We start from the raw sequence: 18,811 nt of genomic DNA, 5'->3' as shown, positions 1-18,811 counted from the left end.
GGCAAAAGCCGAATAAAATTTGCTGACACGGCGTGGGAGCTGCAGTCGAACTTAAAGAGTGTTCGAAACGCATAAGTTTTAACAGTGATTTATGGACTCGTTCATTTTGAACAAGTACAGTCCGTTGAAATGCTTATTTATACACAATTATCCCATAAATATTGGTCGTAGTATAGATCTTTCTTTCGTATACCCTTTGCAGGATGCCATGCACTCTTCTGGCACCTCACATGCCGTCAGTTCCGCGCCAGAGTTTCCGTTTCCGCTCAACACGTGCGCTAAACGGTTTGTCTGCCCCCTCTACCTCTGTACCCCCCTGCCCGCTCTGCCATTGATGGCAAATGTCAAATGTCAACTGCAGCATCCGTTGTTGTCCCTGCTGCTGCCGTGACGTGCCTGACGTCGAGCCGCTGCGCAAACATTTGCCAAGGCTTCTTACTTTCCCTCCAAGAGGCATGCCCCTCAATACTCAAACGTGTGAGGCCGAGGCCCCCGGCCCCGGCTTGTCACCGAAAAATATCTTCTAATATCTGCTCTGCCGCTGCTACATGTGTTGTAAATTTATTAGCTGTCATATAAATCTTTGCACTCGGCCGCCTTTCTTTCAGGACGTGTTTGCCATTTCACCAGCTAGTAATGGGCGTGGCAGGGCCGCCTGTTTGCGTGCAGATAAGGGATCGGTATACATATGTATGTATGGAGAACCCTTTCGCTTGGGCCAGTGGGGGATTTTTCATTTACATAAAAGCTACTTAAGGAAATTCGTAATTTTTCTTACGACTCTTCTCCACGGCTCACTCACAACTGGTACAGTCGCTCCCTCTCGCTCCGTTTGAGTGCCAGGGTTGTCGCTGTCATTTGTTTAATTAATATTGCACCTCGGGGTAGGAGTAAGCGCAGACACATGTGTTCTTAAGGGGTCTTTGGGGTTTGTCAGCAATTTTCACGGAACATACCGAATAGAAATTGCCGAGAAGGGGGGTTTCTCCCCCTCAAAGGAAGAATAAAATGTATATATACTTTATTAAATGCGTTATTTTAAATACGTGATATAAATACATATATAATAACTACTATTACTATAGCTCTATATATTTTGGCACACTTTTTCCGCATTTCTGCTCCTCCTGCACCTCCCGCACCTCCGCCTCACCGCGTCTCTGCCTCTGGCTCCTGCTTGAGGGGATTCCCCTTGTCGTCGATCTCCATGGACGGCACCAGCGGGGGCTTGAACCCGTACTCCATGTGCAGATTGCGTCCGAAGTCGGGGCTGCGCTTCAGCGAGTGGCCATTCCGCCAGCGCTGGAACTCGTCGAACTCGTTACCCGTCGACGAGTCGGAGCCCGCATTCGTCGATCCTGGAACGGGTCCAATGTACGACTTGACCATTTGGGCGGGCGCGGAGGCGGCGGCAGTGGCCAGATCTGCCGGCAGGGTGTTGTAGATGTAGCGGGCGCCCTGCAGCCAGGGCGAGCCCTGCGGCGGCGGCGGGGGACGCAGATCGTAGCGCATGTCCGCCAGGCTGAAGGTCGCCACCGGAGGAGCCTCGCCTCGCACTGGTTTCACCGGAGGCTTCACGAGAGACTTGACGGGGGACTTGGACTGCGTGGCCTTGGACTGGGACTGTGACTGGGTCTGGGTGATCTGGGGCAGGAGTTTCTTCAGCATGCGGGTGTAGTAGTTCTGCAGCACCTTGGGCGGAATGTGGGCCGCCACCGAGTGCGACCAGGGGTGCAGGGCGTTGGGGTGGGGGTGGCCAAACGAGTGCGGGGAGTGGGACGGGGGCATGGGCATGTGGATGGCGACGGGCACGTGGATGGGTATGGCCATGGGGCGATCCACAAATTTCTCCACGATCTTCTCCACCTCGACGGGGCGTTCCACAATCCGCTCCACCTCCACCGGCACGTGCTTCTCCACTATCTTCTCCACCACGGTCTCCACGGGGTAGGGGACGGGATGCTCGACAAAGGTCGGCACAGGGTAGGGCCGATCCACGTAGTGCTCGACGTGGACAGGCACCGGCACCGGCTGGTGCACGGCATACGGCACGGGAATGTGTTTCTCGACAAACTGCTTGACGGGTCGATCGACATGCTTCTCCACCAGATAGGGCTGGGGCACGACCTTCTCCACAACAGCCACATGGTGGGGAGGGGGCTCGTGATAGTGCTGCGGGGGGTGAAACTCGGGCACGGAGTGGGATGGCGGGTGAATCGCCTCAAACTGATGGCCAGGCGCTGAATGGTGACCCGTCTCCTGATTGATTTCGGCGTGGGAGACGGCCACCTCTTGCGGCGAACTCTCGTGCTCCACCTGCTCCACGTTGATGGGGTTGGTGGTCAGCGAGGGGTAGCCTTTCCCTGGAGCCGTGGCTGGGGCTGGGAAGGGCGACAGGTGGTTCTGATTCTGCTCATAGGGCTGGTGGTAGATGGTCTCGTGCTGCTCCACGAGGCGGCCGTCCTTCTCCGTGATCAGCTTGTTGTGGATGTTCACGGACTTCTGCACCTCCACGAAGGTGTAGCCGTTCGGCTTGCTCTCGACTGGGGCCTGCTGGTCGGGCTTGGGGTGAGGGGGAGCGACGTGCCGGACGTGCTGCTGGGAAGGCTCGGCCGCCGCCTCGTACTCATGTGGGGCCGGGTGATGGACAGTGATCTCAACGGCTGCATCCTGCGACGCACTCGCCTGAGCCGGAGCTGGCGAGGATGCGGCTTGTGGGGGGGCTGGTGGTGGGGGAGTGTTGAGGGTCACAAAGACCAGACTATTGGGCGTTGGCCCACCGTAAGCCGAGTAGTGCTGCACCTCTGGGGGCGGCTGGGACTGGGGAGGAGCAGCTGCCGAGGGTATCGCCTGTGTGTGCAGCTCCTGCTGATAGTGCTGCTGTTGTGGTGGCTCTGGGAACTGCGGAGACTCCGGGAGCTGTGGGAGCTGTGGGATACCATGACTGTATTCCTGTTGATAGGACAACTGGCCAGCAGGTCGCACAAATTGGGCGGCGTAGTCCGCCTCCTGCTGTGGCCGAGGGCTCGGCAACTGCGGAGGACTTCCGGCCTCGTAGTGGAATGTTCCCTTGGCTATCGGGCCATCGCCGCTGCCCGATATGATCGGATTGAAGCTCTTGAGGAACTGTCGAGAGGGCGCCTCCTGGGTGGGAGCTGGGAATCTCTGCTCGCCGTGGGTCTGGTAAATGTCCAGGGATTGCTGGGCCTGTGGCTTTTCCCCCCCTTCTTGTGCCTTGGCCAGAGTGTCGTCGTGGACGATGTGCACGTTGATCTCCTGCTCCTGGCCGGGTCCCTTTCGATTCGTGTAGCTCTCGATGCCGTTGTGGGAGGCCGGCGGGGGCAGCCGCTGCTGGTACACGCCTCTTGCCGCATGACGGGTCTCTGCTATCTGGTTGTCCTCGAAGTCCTGGCCCTCGTCCAGCTCCGTTTCGTGCTCGCCAAGGATGACGATGGGCGCGCTCTCGGCCGCCACCAGCGTCTCATTATCGTCGCTCTCCGGGAGAAGCAGGAGGCTGGGCAGCACGGGGGCCGCCACCGCTGCCCGGTTGATGCGGAGCAGCTCGTCCCGCGAGATGTGGTTGCTGCCATCCCGGAAGGGATGCTCCCCCCCTGACGGCTCGCTTCTGGTGATCTTCTCCACGACGATCTCGGTGTGGCCCGGACGCAGCTCCCGGCGGTACTCCTTGGTGACTGTCGTTTGGTAGCTGAAGTACGTTTGGTTCCTCTCCTCTGGAATGGCGGTGACGGTGACTGCGACGGGGTCTGTGGCTGCGGCCTCAGTGCTGGGGCTTGTGGCCTCTGTGGTCGCGGCTGCGGCATCAACGGTGGGCCGCACCACTGCCTTGTTGGTGGTGGTGGCTGTGGTGGTCGCTGGCTCTGTGTTTGTGCTCGTGTCCCTGCCGCTGAAGCGGAAGATGTCCGAGAAGCCGTTGGGGAACAGATTGGACAGGACCTCGTTGACAGTCTCCGTCCTGGACTGGGTCACGGTCTGCTCGATGGGTCTCCGGCGACGGACAGCCTCCACTGGCATCTCGTCGTTGATCTCGAACTGGATGTAGCCATGCCCATTCGTGGGCGGTGGCAGGACGGTGGGCAGGAAGCCAGGCACTCTGTGCGGAGTAGAGAAAGGGAAAGGGAATCACGACGCTCCCCCAAGACCTGTCCACCACCCCTTACTCACCCCACGAACTCCTCCTGCTTTTCAGGGGGCGTACTGGTTGCCGCCGAGTCTGTGTCCTCCTCTATGTCGACCTCACTGCCGTAGTTCAGATCCTCGATGACCTCCAGGCCGCTGCCCGTCCCGGCTGCCTGCTTATTAAGCTGTCAAAAGCGACGCTCATTGCCTGTCAAAATCTTTCACTAAGCTCGGACGGACTCACCTCCTTGGCGCTGTCACTCAGGGCCTCGTCATCGTTCTCCAGTCGCACCACCCGCACCGCTCCCTCCGTCGTCGTTGCCACATTCTGCGGGGGCTGCGTGGGAGGCTGCAGCGTCTGTGGCAGGTCGCTGGTGGAGCTAGTCGGCTGGATGCTGGCCAGCACGGAGCAAATGCCAATGAGAGTCGCTGCTAGCAGGGTTGTCTGTTGTTGCTTCTGCCACATGGCGCTGCTGCTGAAAGGAAGTTGCGGAAATGGAAAGAGTTGAGTGGGGGAGGGGGTCTCTCATGGTCTCTCATGGTCTGGCAGTGTGAATAACCCCGCCTGACAAATTCCAGGCAACAAATAAAAAGCCAAGCGAAACATTTGACGGCCCCGAGGATGCCGAAGTCGTCAAGCCTGTTTGGGGCCCACTCCAGGCCAACCCCCCGCCCCCCAGCCTCCTCCAAAAGGCACTCCAGCCCCCTTGCCGCCTGCTGGCCAGCACTCACTTGTCGAGGCTGTTTGATTTTAACCGATAACCGAGTCTTATGATGATTTTTCCTAAGTGCCTGCTTCGCCTGCCTTGGCATTTTCATTTCGGCGCTTTTCTTTCTCTTTCGCTGTGAGATTTTCCCTAAGCGTCGCTCGTCGCTCGTCTGCTGGTGGTCCGTCGGTCGCAGTCAAGTTGTTGAACTTGGCGGCATTTGCTTTGGGCTTATGTCATTGCTACTGCCATTGGCCATGGCCATGGCCATGGCACTGGCTCTGGCTCTAGCGTTGGCTCTGGCAACGTAATGAATTATTAATCATCCCCTCCAGGCAGGCCTGCGCTTCGCCACGCATTTAATTTGGAAAATTGAAATTGATGGCGTTTAAAATGGTTCGTACGGGTTTTCACATAGTTTCTGCCCCTGCCCCTGCCTCTGCCGCTGCCTCTGCCGTTGCCGTATTTTGATGGGCATTAAATATGCATGCCAAAACATATTTCACTTGTAATATTCATGGCTTTCCAGGCCTAAGTGCCCCGAGCTGCTTTGTTCCCTGCCCCCCCCCCCCCCCCCCCCCCAGCGCGGGGTAGGCGGCTTTGCATGGCAAATTTCTAGTTTAATTGGGGAACGGATCATTATCTTAGCTCGGGCATTACATGGGGCCCGTTTTGGAGGTCCCAAAATATATATGGAAAGTCCTTTCGTTCACACAAAAAAAAAATACTCGAAATGTTCAATTGCTGTCAATCATCCGATTACGCGTATCGCACTCCGGCGCGTGTCATTTCTGCCGCGATATTAATTTTCCGCCATGGCACCGTTTAAATTGCATTTAAAATGTTTTCTTCTATTCGAATACACATTTACCTGCATCCATGAAGTGCGGTGTGGGGCCGATGGGAGTGCAACACTCAATTATTTATATTGATTGCCGGCCAATTAAGAAGCACTTTTAATCACTTTTCTATTCGATTAAAACTATTGTAATTAGTGCGGCAATGGAATTGGTTTTTGCAATGGGCATCGAATGGCAAAAAAAGTTTGGGGGAATCGCGTTTGCTGTCTTCTGCGATCTCTCGATGGCTGATGGCTGACTGCTGACTGCTGACTGCGCGACCCTGACAGCTGCGCGTGCGCGTTGCGAATGAAAGTGAAACCGTCGGTGCCTGGGCATTTCGTTTTCTTTTCGTCGATGCCTCGTCGTGGGTTGTTGCATGTTGCCTCTGCGGCTGCGGCTGCGGCTGCTACGGCTGCTGCGGATCCTTAAAGTGTAGCATAAAACTTGTCCAGCCAGCGATTACGCAAGCTTAGCCATCTCTCTCTCTCTCTCTCGCTCTCTGGCTCTGGCTCTTTCTCTCCCTCGCTATCCCCTTAAAGGCAATGACAATTTGGTTTTTATGGCTTTCTACAGCAACAACAACAGCAGCATTGACCCTGCCGAAAACCATGAGCGGGAAAACTTGACAACAGGTTTTTGGCCAGGCCAATTGTGTGGAAATGAGCCTGAGGCACGGGACCTTTCGGCACTTAGCATTCCGCGCCTCTCGCCGGAGAAAGCCCTTGGCTGTGGACTCCTCTCGCCCAGTTGACACAAATTTCCACAGCCGTTTCCTTGCCGCACGGCGATTATCGCATTGGCATCGCACCTGTCGATTGTGTGGCGTCGGTTCGATCACCTTCGATCGCATTGTTTTCACGGCTTTTCATTCAACTTTAATGATGCTTTTCGATGGCACTCGATGGCTTTTTCTGCGCAGCGTTTGACGCTTACTGATTGATTAATGTGGATGCGGTTTGTGGCAAGCAAAACGATTCAGCTGCTATCGATTTTTTTTTCTTTTGCTTCTTTCTGATTTATTAAAATGCAATTTTTTATTTTTACCATTTTATTTATTGCATATTTAATGCCCTCGTATCGAAGGTTTTTTCACTGTATTTTTAATGGAAAATTGTTGGAGTTAATAGAGGAGGCCGCAGTGGGCCTTAATCGATGGAATTTAGAAAAGCAAAAGAGTCTTCAAATATGTATCAAAATAATTATTTAAAATTTCACTAAAATGAGGGAAAGCTGGCGTTCTATCCGAGCAGAGCCATGGAAATGCGCAGATCACTCGCTTGCCTTATCTGCGTGCATCTCATTACAGACATGTGGCATGCCCCATGCTTTCACCACTCGTTTGGTGCTGGCGCTGGCGCTGGAGCTGGAGCTGGAGCTCTGATCTTTTTTGGATGGCCTTTCCCCTGACGCTTTCCGCAGAGACATTTACGGAGTGCCAGCGATTGCATAAGCGAGGCGTGGAACCAAATAAAAATCCCAAGGCGACACACAAGGAAATGCGATTCATAAATTGGGGCTAGACTCCCCTGGACATCCCCCCCTCCCGATGCTGTGTAATTTTCGCTACAGAAGTGTAACAAAAGCCGACATTTAGTTGGCCGCCCGGTCGCAATTGGCCAGCAATTGACTTCCTTCCGACCGCATTACAAAATCGTCGAAAAGTTGGCAAAGGAAATCGCTGAGATGCCTTGACCACCGCAGCGGCAAAAACACTGAAAATCGGAATTGGAATTGGAATTGGTGGAAAACAAAAAGAAACCCCAGAAACTGCGGAAAAATCTATGAAAAGCAATTCGCTTAATTTCGATGCGGGCATTCCGCATATTCGCTGTATTGTGCTGCCCCGACGGTGCGTTCAGGCGGAAAGCGGGTCTTGTTTGGGGCCTGGGGGACTGCGGGACTGTTGGGGGGATCCACTGCTAATTAAGTGCGCAGAGCAAATGAAATATGAGTGAGAAAGGTAATTACAATCAATGGGCAATGGGCTCTGTCCTGCCCCTGGCCCTGCCCCTGCCCCGGCCCTCCATCGGTGTGGCGGCAGGGCCACAGACCGAATGGCAATTTCATGCAACAATCAATCAAAAACAATTTTTAATTTTGCGTTAACAATTTTCCTGATTCGCGTTTTTTTTTTTTGGTTTCTTTTTTTTTCTGCCACGTATCCTGCCTTCAGAGCGGCTCGACTGTGGAAGTAAATTGGAAAATAAAGTTAAAATTAAAATGCATTAATTGAACTGTGAAATTTCATAAAAACGGGGCATGGGGGGCCGCGCCCAGTGATGTGCAATGAAAATGGTTTTAATTGTCAGCGTTTTCTGCGCCTTTAAAGAATGCCCCCCCCCCCCCAAACGGCAGGCAGCACGCGACTTACAATAAGCCAACGCGTTAACTGATTGATTTTGGCCATCTGCGACAGAACAACGAGCTGTTCATTAAGTGCTTTTTATGTTTCACGGAAAAACAGTATGGCACAGACATCATTCAAGACTCCAGGGGCACCATTATTCCAGGGAAATCCATCTAATTGCAGCAATCTCCCTGCATCGCGATCGGCTGCCACAAAAGGAGGCACGCCCACTTTCCGACTGCGGCTGGGCCTGACTTTGATTCCTCAACGTCGGCGATGGCGCCTATCATAAGCAAAGTGAAATATGTGGTCTCGAGGCTCGGGGTGGAGTCTCCGATTGGCAGTGGACTGGTTGTTGCCGTTGAGCCAACAATTAAAGCTGAAATGCGCACAGTAATGCCAATTGGCAATCGCGGATATCTGCCGGTCCCGCTTTCGGACTCCGATCAGGCGGTGGGGGGGGGGAGCTCGTCGGGGGATCCATTAGCCGGGGCACCTTTCGTTTTGGCGCGTGCGTCGACATTGGCCAGGGACATTACGAGTTTATTCCACTCGATCGCCGTTCGGGAATTTTGATTGATAAAATACACTGGCCGAACGGGGTGGGGGGGGGGGATCGTGTGAGCCGCACTGTACGGTACGCCCCCGCGCTCTGCATTTCGCTGTCATTAGCGCCCCGCAAAATCGCGAAACCGGCCTGGTTATCGATGATTGTGGCCTGGCGTTGGCCGTGATGTTGTCAAACGCCAAAACAGGTTGCCTGGCTGCCATTTCGCGCCATTCGAGAGCGACTCTTTAGGCCAAAAAGTGTAGCAGCCAGGTCCAGGTCCATACTGGCCGTGTCGCTCCTCCGGTGTCGATGTACTTTTGATTTCCAACTAATAAACATTAACCACAGACTGCTGCTGCTGTTGACAACGCAACTCTCAGATTGGGCCAACGTACGAGAGACAAACCGGAATTTCCTTCACCCAAAACGAGCCGAGCCGAGCCGAGCCTGCGGTCACCCAAAGCTTCACTCACTCACTCGACTGGCTGGCTGGCTGGCCTTTCCCTTTCGTTGGCCTTTGGTTGGATGCTGTCTGGAGGTGCTGTCTGCAGTGGCAGTGGCCCCAACCGCATCACTGGATGCACTTGCCAGCTTCCAAAGCACTTTGTTTATCATAGGTCAGAGTGTTGTTTGCCAGTTCCAAATGTTTTGAATTGGGCACTGAAGGGACTTCCAGGTGGACTGCATGTGTTTGCAGAGGGGCGGATCGAGAGGTTGCTCTCCGGTCAGGCTGTTCTTCATGTATGAAAGTATAACAGTAGGTACGAGTATGTACAGACGAAAGAGAATCGTAACTGATTCTAGCTTACGAGCTAAGAAAACGGTTACAGACGTGTGGATCGTGAGAGCGCACCGAACCGAGAGAGCGAAAGCGATGCTACTGTCTGTTAACAGAGCTCTGTACCCAGCAGCGATAACAGGCTGTTAGCCTGGGGTGCTAACAGTGCAGTTCCCCTGTTACCGCTGTTACCCTGCTGTTATCGGTCCAACGTCTTTAGGGCGCCTCGCAGTTCAATTGCCGTTCTAATTTCGAATTTATGGACTCCTCGGATGAGAAGAGCTGTCTTCCTTCTTAAAAGGTCTCTAAAAATATGCTATACATTTAAAGACTTTACAGAAAGGCATTCCACGCTTTCCCCTGGTACTGGCACTCAATCGGCCAATCAATGATTCCTTGCCCTCGAAGCCACTTTGGGCCATTTGTGGCCAAGATATATCTTTGGCAAAACTTTGACCATCGTGCTCCTGCGCCACAGACTCGATAATATTGAGGTAGCTCCCTCCCCCGTTAAAGAAAACTCTCGTTTTGTTGCATTTTCTCCATTTAAACGTTTTATTTTTATGTTCGTTTCTGTGTGTTTTGTTTTGTTTTGTTTGAGTTGGGTCTTGCTCTTTATTTTTGGTTTTTAGTATTTTAGTTTCATTTGCATTTTCATTTGCGTTTTCCCTTTGTCATTTGTTTCATTTCATTTCGTTTCGTTTCGTTTCGCTTTGCTTTGCTTCGTTTTGTTTTATGCTAAATTGGCTATGTTGTCTTGTTGCTTTGTCACTTAAACTTGTAAATGTCCTTGGAGATGGGGGCTCCAGGTTTGATGGCTTAAATGTAACAGTTTGTTCTGACCCCCGGCCAACGGTTCAGGGTCAACGCTACTCTACGGGCTATGGGCATACTCTTTTGATTCTGCATTCATGCATCTGGCATCTGGCAGCTGGTGGCTCCCTCTCCCTCTCCCTCTCCATCCTGGCCTTGCTTTAGGGCTAAAAGTGTCTTGTTCTGTTCTGTTCTGTTCTGTTCTGTTGGTGGTGGTTGCTTACATTTCTCTTGGGCCAAATAACTTGTTTAAACCATTTGTGCTTATTGTAACACGTATTCTTGTACATATTGTGTATGTATATATATTAATGGTATTTTTATTTTTATTTTTATTTGTATTTTTTGTTTGTTTTCTATGTATTTTTGCCCCAAAATTCCACGTTTTTGAATTACTCTTTATTTTAAATGTTAAAATTAATTTGCCACATTGTTTTGTTTTTGTTTTTGTTTCGTTTTGCACTTAAACCCTAGGTTGTGGTTTTTTTTTCTTCCAATTTTTTCCATTTAGTTTTGATCTGTTTTTTTCCCCCCGCCTTACGTTTGCTTGTTGGCAATGCTTTAAATAATATTTTTCAAATATTACCTAACGAGTAATGAGTCACAATTGAGTGCATTCATTTGGTTAGTAAGTATGTAATTTTTTTTAAGTTAACATGTCGACGTGTTTCGTTTGCTTTCGCTTTCGCAAAACGAAAAAATGAAAAAAAAAAAAAAAAAAATATCGATATCGATATCGCTTAACTCAACTTTACACATGGCACACATACAGCTCTCTAGGCATATGGGCATATATATATTCATATTCATATTCATATTCATATTCATATTCGTATTCATATTAATATTCAATCCAATTACTCTTTGCTGGAATTCTTGGAACTCTGCAAAGTTCTGGCTTAAATTGGCGTTAGGTTCTTTTAAGTATTTCTTTTGTATCTTGTCTTTACACTGATCTCTTAGCCTATGGTTATACATATCGGTAAATATATGTGTTGTAGATATATTTGTAAGCATATATAGTTTGCGCATAGGATAATGAATGCTCTGGGGGCTTAGATCGTCTATGAAATAAATTACAAAAGCCTTGGCCCCAATCCGGCCCGGAACGAGGCTCAACTGAAATATTTTACAATAGCGGATAATTGAAATGTGTCTTCCTATATTCTCTTATAATACATCCATGTTTTGTTTCTGCGGATATCTATGGGGGCTCTATGGCTACTTGCAGAATCCGTTGTGGCTTTCAAACAGAATTCCATTCAACACTACATATTTCTTAGGCTATTCCCCTATTCGGTTGAGCAATCGCTACTTTAACATTTATGTACAACTATCGCTTATGTGGAGGGTCTCTTATTACACAAATGGTTTTTGGTTTTTGGGTTTTTGTTACAAAAATATCCCTGGCTTAAGAAACGAAGAGGTTTTTGGTCCTTTCAAACTATTTGCGGCATCAAATGAATGGAGTATTGAGACAGACAAATAAGTGTTGGGGGAATCGTAACGTGTGTGTTGCTCCATTATTTTTTTTTTTTAAATATAATAACTCGTTTTTGATCGTTCGCTTAAATTTCTTTCTCAAAGTATCTTACAGTTTCGTTGCGCTGGGGCAAACAGTTCAAATGGAAGGAATTTGTTCGTGCCTGGTATATTCTCCAACTTTCGTCATTTACAATTTTAAACTATAGGTTAATCCGTACTCACACATACACATACGCATGCAATGTATGGGCTCTAAAGATTTTCAAAATATTTAACAAAATCAGTCGCTTTGCAAGAGCACTCCGATGATCTCTCCCTCCAAAAAGGAACTTAAATTATTCGTAACAATGGCTTGATTTATCGGTCGTTTTTTGGCATTTACTTTTACGCACACGCATACACATTGACACATACACCGATACAGTTACAGTTACAGCTGCTACAGTTAGAGGACCCTAGGGAAATTTTGATGCTTGGCTAGATCGGCTACAGATACTAATACAGATACAGATACAGTTACAGATACAAATACACGTACATATAGTATAGCTATATAGTATAGGGTAGAGAGTAGTAGTTGCGTGGCCTAGTCCACGTGGCAATATCGAGTAACATACGAGTAGGGGTCTACGCTTAGTGGTAGTGGGTTAGATTAGGGTAGTGAGCATTTGGTTGAACGAACGAGTCAGGGCCCACAAAAAACAAAGCACTTACTCTGCATTCACTCCGCATTCACTCACTCACACACAAACACCCAATCACTCAATCACTCAATCACTCAATCACTCCCCCACTTAAAGTTAATGGCCACAGATCAGAGACAGAGCCAGAGCCAGAGCCACAGCTAGGGCTTGTCCTACGCCTCGGCCTGTGGCGGGGGTGGCGGGGGTGGCGGTGTTGCTGTTGAACACGGGAAAGTGGATCTGCTCGGGTCGGTTGAGCTCCTCCTCCTCGTCGTCGTCGATGGCATTGGACATCGTGCGGTGGCGCTTGGTGAAGTTCACATTGAAGACGGCCTCGGCCACGCCACCCGGCGACGAGACAATGAAGTAGAAGGTGCGGGGCACCCGCTCGTGCATGCTGACGTAGGTGAGGCGCGCCTCCTTGCAGTAGGGCGTGGGCAGATCCTGCGGCAGAGGAGAGAGCGGGTTAGTTCCGTCGGGGCACTCTCTCGCGGAGAGACTCGGACTCACCTTCACGGAGTAGGCCAGGACGGTGCTGCCGTACTGGTTGCCGGGCGTGAAGACGCGATCGCCGTGCAGCCAGCGGGCGGCATGGGCCGGCGGATTGGCACAGAACTCAACGTTGAGGTGCAAGGGGGAGCCCGGATAGGCGACGGGCGTGGCGTTCAGGGCCGTCGCTGTGGGGGAGCCTGCAAAATGGCAAATGGGAAATGAGAAGCCGTACCGGATTAGTAGAGCAAACTTTTGTTCATCTAAGTTCGTTAAGGCAGCCCACCAGCCCCTGTGAGAACTTTCGGCCCAAGGACACACGGAGATTCGTTAAGTAAACTTCCATAAGCCCCGGCTCCGTCGCACTTCACACATGCTAAGCCAATTCGAGCACAACTGTACCCAAACCGAGACACCCGCACCGTGCTCCCCTCCCCTCCTGCACAACTGTACTTTTATCTCAAGTTTGTTTCGGCTCGCATCAGCTGCAATTAAAGCCTTGGCGAAAAGTTTCCTGCCACCGCCATCTCCATAGCTCCACAGCTCCAAAGCTCCACAGCTCCACAGCTCTATAGCTCTATAGCTCTTTAGCCATTGCCTTCGCCACTAATTAAAAGCGTATCACCCGACAAATGTGCCACTTACTGCCGTGGCTTCCCTTCCCTGCCATCACCACCTTACCAAACGGCTGGCAGTGCTGGAAAAATCAAAATAAATAGAGAACAACATGTCGTGGGGGGCCAGGGGAAAACTTTTTAAGAACGCCGAAACTTCATTAAAAAGTTTACGCCAAAGCGAATTCTCGGGATCTTTTGCCGATGGGATGGGCCATGTGTGTGCTGAGAGAGCGAGCGCTGGGGATTATCGTATCCGAGATGCAGTGCAGCCGCCTGACGACGTTAGCCAACACTAGCCTAGCACTGGCAATCCAATTAGTCCCATGTGCCGGCACTCTCTCTCTCTCTCTCTCTCTCTGTCTGTCTCTTTCTATACTCTATACTGTATCTCCGTCTTTATCTATTCTCTGTGGGTGAGAATATTTAATTATCGAGAGGCTCGAAAATTTGCAATTTTCCTCATCATTGCCTTGAGACAGAGATGGAAATACGCATAGCGAGAGAGAGAGAGAGAGGGGGAGATAAACTTGGGCCGCAATGGCGACCCAGACAAACAAAATGGTGAAAAGTGTTAAGTGCAAATGGGTGTTGGATGGTGGCAGGGGGACAGACCCCGGCACAGACACAAACAAAAAACCAAAACGAAGAACTCGTTCGACACTCGCAAATTTATAGCCCGAAAAACCCCTTTCCGGTGGTCGACAAGGGAACGAGCGATGGGCAGTGGGGAGTGGGGAATGCGGAATGGGGACCGTTGGGGCGACTAACTGTAAAATCAATTAAAGCAAGTGAGTTCTCCCCTTCTGTCCCGCCCCCCACACTCGTACTGTCTGCCAAATTATGCGTTCAACGCCATTTTGTTCGGCCGTGCCAGCCCCTCCCCTCCCCGCCCCGCTCCACCGCCCAACCAGGGGAAAAAGTGTAATTTATTTGACAGCTAAAAATGATTTTTGCATGGGCCAGGCCATGGCCCCACCCAGTCCGCCGCACACCGCCCACCGCTCTCAAAGAGATTTAAATTCTATTTTCATTTGCACTCAGTGAGCCGTGTGCCAGCATTTTAGCCCAAAGCCAGTGCCACAGCCCCACCTGAGCTCTGGCTCTGGCTGTGGCTGTGTGCCCCCAAGGTCAGTGCTCTGGTCATTGGTGCGACTTTTAATTTGATTTCCACCCAGGGGACTAACGGGACTAAGGGCGCGAGAGCCTTGCCTTGGGAGAAGGGGATCAGGGGATCAGGGGCAAGCAAATCACAGCAGACCAAAGATGAAAACAAAGGTTACAGGCTACAGGCTACAGACTGGGGCCTCGAGATCATACGTACGTACTACGAGTATCTACATGAAAGGCCGCAGAGAAAAATCACATTTTCCGCGCCACAACAAGGGAAAGAGGAAAGAAGCTGGGCAGCTGTATTTCTCAACTAATTGGAGGACCCAAATGAAGGCGAAAATTCAATTACTTTCGCCCATTATTATTGCTGTTTTTCCCAGAGAAATACTGTTTGCTTGTCCCGAGTCCCAGTGCAGAATGCAACAACAAGCCGAGAGAACAACACCGAGACGGGAAAAACAACTGTCGGAGAGGAGACGTGCCGTGCCGTGCCGTGCAATCAATGGGGCAAGGTCCGCGAGGTCCGCCCTGTTGTTCCGCTCTGAATACTCGGTCTCTGGCCAGGCTCATTGTCTCCTTTCTTCTTTCGCCTTACTCCTTTGGCAGGAGGCAGGGCGCCGCCAAAACGTTTTCTGCTGTTGCCACCGACGCCGCCTCACCTCTTGGCCAAAGTTTGCGCACAAAAGGCAGCTACGAGTACGAAAAATTAAGTTAACTTTTTCGGGCAACGGGAATTGAGTAATTTTCAGCCGTAAAACTTTATTATTTTGGAGCCCACCCCGCCCACGGTTGTTGCAACCATTGTAGAACATGCAAAGTTGTTGCTATTGTTTAAATATTTATTTTTAGCTGTTGCAGCTGTAAATGTTGCCAGCAAAACTTGCTCTCGACTGCTCAAAAGTGGCCAAAAACATGCAAATTTCATTGCGAAAGCGAAAGGAGGGCAAGGAGTTCGTCCCTCCGCCCCCGCAAGCGGCAGCCCAGCAAAGCAACATGTAATTACATTAAGAGACCAACTTCAGAACTGCAGAGAACACAAAACCCAGAACACAGAATGGCAGAATGTCGGAATGTCGGAATGGAGGAGGAAGGAGCACAAGGCAGCACAATGGCTCTCCTTCGAGTGTTTACCAACACTGCATCGCCGTGTAATTCAATTTGGGGCTGACCTTCTGTCGGTACAAGATCTCCATTAACGTGGCAAATAGTCCATTCACACTCCGTCATTAACGTTGCAACGGATTCGTGCCAAGGAGTGATCGGTGGGACTCTCTCCGATTCCCACAAGTGGGCATCCACATCGGTCTACGTTTTGATGGAAGCAAAGCCCATGCAAATTCCAACACGTGGCCGGAGGAGCCCCAGACACAGCATGGGAATGCCAAGGAAATGGACAGAACGGCCGGAGAGCAGATTAGAGCAGGCAATTACAGGTGAGCGGCTTTTAAGGACGCAAACAAGAGCAAAACATGCCCCAGGGGCCAGGACTCGCCCTGGCCGTTGCCGCCTTTAAGCGTTATTTGGTATGCAAAGGCTCGAATGGGGGTCCGGCAGAAGGAGGAGGCACTGAGATAACAGGCAATCCGACAGGCAGCAAGTGAAAATAACAATCATAATATTCAATTATGCAACGGCTGCCCCACACGGGGGCGTCCTTCCAAGCCGGACGGCTCTCGAAGCAGAGCCGAAAGCCGAGAACGGGCAACAGAGTGCCTGCTCCTTGTTGTGCTGCTGAATAATTAATAAACATTGTGTGCACTTAATGCAAAAAGCTGCAAATAAAATTACCAACGAGACAAAGGACACGCCACAGGAGGGGGGGCAGGGGAACGGGGGTAGCTGGGGGTAGCTGGAGGTGCCCCTGCACAAGCGCTCCAATTGAAATTACGTGCTCTGGCTGGGCAATCAAAGAGGGATTAGCGATTCGTTTTGTTTTAGCTCTTAGTTCCCCCATTTGTCACCTGCTCATTGGTTATGGAGCGGGATCTGCGACTGGCACTGGCACTGGATCTGCTCCTCCTTTGGGCGCTTTTAATTGAATTTATTGTCAGCGCGGGCTGCGCTGAATTATTGATGGCCGCGATGACAGGTCGACTTCCACCCAATCCCTGCCCAACCCGAACGAAGAGGCTTTCAACATTTTTGTCTTAGGTTTTGGGCCAACTTTTGGGCCAGCCTAAGCGGACCAAAGTGTTTAAATATTAATGAGGGAGGGGGCAGGGCCAAAGGGCCTGGCCAAAGGGTGCGGCGCGCTTTTGCGGTTTGCTTTGTGAGTCCAGGCACGCGTTTTCGGTGGCGGCTTAAGGCGTGTATTTTAAATGGAGACACGGACCTGCCACTTGCCACAGATTTATGTACAAATGTCGCTCCTCAAAGCGCAATCTTTAAGAGTATTTCCACTTCAAAGTCAATTGCTTGCGGCTCAAATGGATTGCCCAGGAAGCCTGAAAAGCTACAGCCATTACTCGTTGGACTGACCAAACAAACTTTGATGCTGTTCCGCACACACACACACACACACACACACACATGCATGAGTACGAGTATTGCGGTGACCTTAAAGTGCCATCCGAGAGATGGATATAAAAGGACGAGCATCACGGCAGAGGTAAAGTGCAGTTCCAGGGCTTGGAAAAAGTGACAAAGTTGTCCCAACCAGACTGCTATCTCTCGCTCTACCATTCAGACTATGTGTGTGTGTGTGTGTGTGTAAATATCTCTAACCCAAATCTTGAAAATTTACAAAGTGCGCTTTCATTGGACCCAGCTAACCCCATGCCCCCAGCCATGCCTCCTGCCGTCCTGGCCTCGTCCTTGTTTTGCCTCGTCGTCAACGCAAATTAAGCTGCCATGTAAAGCCGAATGTCTCTCTCCGCCCCGGCCCTAGTTAGCGTATTTAAATATGCTCTTTCACTTTCAATACCAAATGAGTGGCTGTTTGGTTGGCAACTTTTGCCAGGCATCGCGCAAAGATTGCAGCATGCGGCATGCAGATAGTCGCACAACATGCGGATCCCTACATACTCTCGTTCCCGCCACCAAAGTTTGCCACTGTGTGTGTGTGTGTGTGCGGCTGTTAATAGAACCAAAACTTTGGATGAGCAGCGGCAACCCAATTTGAGCTCGAAGCTCCCTCTCTGTTCCCTGCCCCTTCGGCTGCTGCCGCTGCTGCTGCTGTTGCAAATTGCACAAGTTGCCAAAAATTGCTTCACATGTGCCACTTAAAGTTTTTGGTTTGACTGGGATCGCCCTCGTCCTCGTTCTAGTCCTCGTCCTCGCCCTCGTCATCGTCGTCGTCGTCGTCGTATAGTTTGCCAAGTTTCAAGTTTCCCCTGCAGGATGGTCCTTTTTTTTTTGTTTTCTTTGGGTTACCTGTGCATTTAATAAATTTCTGTATTTTTGTTCGTTTCAGTTTACTGCGAAAGTGAGATGTTGGAAAACTTTTCAAGTGATGTTGGTAAACACACAAAATTATGGGCAAACAAGGGCTGGTACTGCCAAACACTGAACAGTGTTGTGTAAAACACAACTAAAACATCAAGAAAAAGGCACCCCCTCGGAGCACCATCGAGGGAGGGGGCAAACGGTATTGATGCAATCAGTGTCCTGTCGAACAATATTTGAACCCAGTGCTGAAACCTGAACTCTGGCCGGCGCCACTGGGGGTCACCCAGTGTCGGATCTGCCGAAGCGGCGCCTCACCAAATTGCGGCCAATGCAACGTCTGCGGTTAGGGGAATGGCATTGCCCCTCCAGGCATCCAGCCCACACTGCCACGCCCACACACGCATGGACATATATTGGTAGTCGTTTCGTGTGTGTCCAGGCCTATGCTTTATGGCCTGACATTTGACATTTTTATTAGCTCTGCGGCGACGGCGTTTAATTACTTTTTGCGCTGCAAACAATGTCCGGACGCTAGAGCTGCCACTGCAGCGAAATGCAATTAAACTATGCATTTGAGTTGTGTGTTGCATGCCCCGGAGCTGGGCAAAAAATTACACATTTTATGCATGGCCAGCTCATTAAGCGAGCCCGGTCCAGGCCCGGTCCGAGGCAGGGGTTGCCAGTGGAGAGATCTTCATCGCACTCTTCATTGGCACTCTGCCGATACGTATGTTCAAGATCAAGACCCCTCGGAGCTTCAGAAGCTCTCTTACCCCCTTTTTTTCTGCGGCCTCTGTTATTATTTGTGCTTCCGGCGGGAGGTCGCCTGCCTCCCAGGGCCCGGGGCTTTGAGTGAGTTGCCACTC

At 50.8% G+C, this 18,811-nt stretch overlaps 2 protein-coding genes across 3 annotated transcripts in view; both read right to left on the bottom strand.

The window, feature by feature from the left end:
- Nucleotides 1-1,025: 1,025 nt before the first annotated feature.
- Nucleotides 1,026-5,996, bottom strand: LOC108160990 (actin cytoskeleton-regulatory complex protein PAN1). 2 transcript variants are annotated; one of them, XM_017295296.2, is made up of 4 exons: nt 5,716-5,996; nt 4,382-4,613; nt 4,183-4,322; nt 1,026-4,111 (listed from the first exon to the last, which is right to left on the bottom strand). In XM_017295296.2, exons 2-4 carry the CDS (start codon nt 4,601-4,603, stop codon nt 1,150-1,152), a joined length of 3,324 nt encoding a protein of 1,107 aa, XP_017150785.1. In that variant the 5' UTR covers nt 4,604-4,613; nt 5,716-5,996; the 3' UTR covers nt 1,026-1,149. The 2 variants fall into 2 exon arrangements, with proteins under 2 accessions (XP_017150785.1, XP_017150784.1); XM_017295295.2 differs by having other exon boundaries at nt 4,382-4,610.
- A 5,167-nt stretch (nt 5,997-11,163) lies between these two features.
- LOC108160349 overlaps nt 11,164-18,811 on the bottom strand; it is a 101,213-nt gene continuing 93,565 nt past the window's right edge. The window contains exons 11-12 of the mRNA XM_017294311.2: nt 12,853-13,031; nt 11,164-12,786 (exon numbers count right to left, since the gene is read on the bottom strand). Coding sequence (XP_017149800.1) covers nt 12,460-12,786; nt 12,853-13,031 — 506 coding nt within the window. The 3' untranslated portion in view covers nt 11,164-12,459. The remainder of the gene's footprint in view (nt 12,787-12,852; nt 13,032-18,811) is intronic.

This window comes from Drosophila miranda, chromosome 3 (genome assembly GCF_003369915.1).
Source record: "Drosophila miranda strain MSH22 chromosome 3, D.miranda_PacBio2.1, whole genome shotgun sequence".
Lineage (NCBI taxonomy): Eukaryota > Metazoa > Arthropoda > Insecta > Diptera > Drosophilidae > Drosophila > Drosophila miranda.
The sequence above is the reverse complement of the archived record's forward strand: the minus strand, read 5'-3'. Positions and strand labels throughout refer to the sequence as shown.

Excerpts from the sequence above, each read along its gene's own strand:
- LOC108160990 (XM_017295296.2), bottom strand. The coding sequence starts at position 4,603 with ATGTGGCAGAAGCAACAACAGACAACCCTGCTAGCAGCGACTCTCATT. Across the intron at positions 4,323-4,381 it reads TGAGTGACAGCGCCAAGGAG|CTTAATAAGCAGGCAGCCGG; the intron begins GTGAGTCCGTCC and ends CGCTTTTGACAG. Across the intron at positions 4,112-4,182 it reads AAGCAGGAGGAGTTCGTGGG|AGTGCCTGGCTTCCTGCCCA; the intron begins GTGAGTAAGGGG and ends TACTCCGCACAG.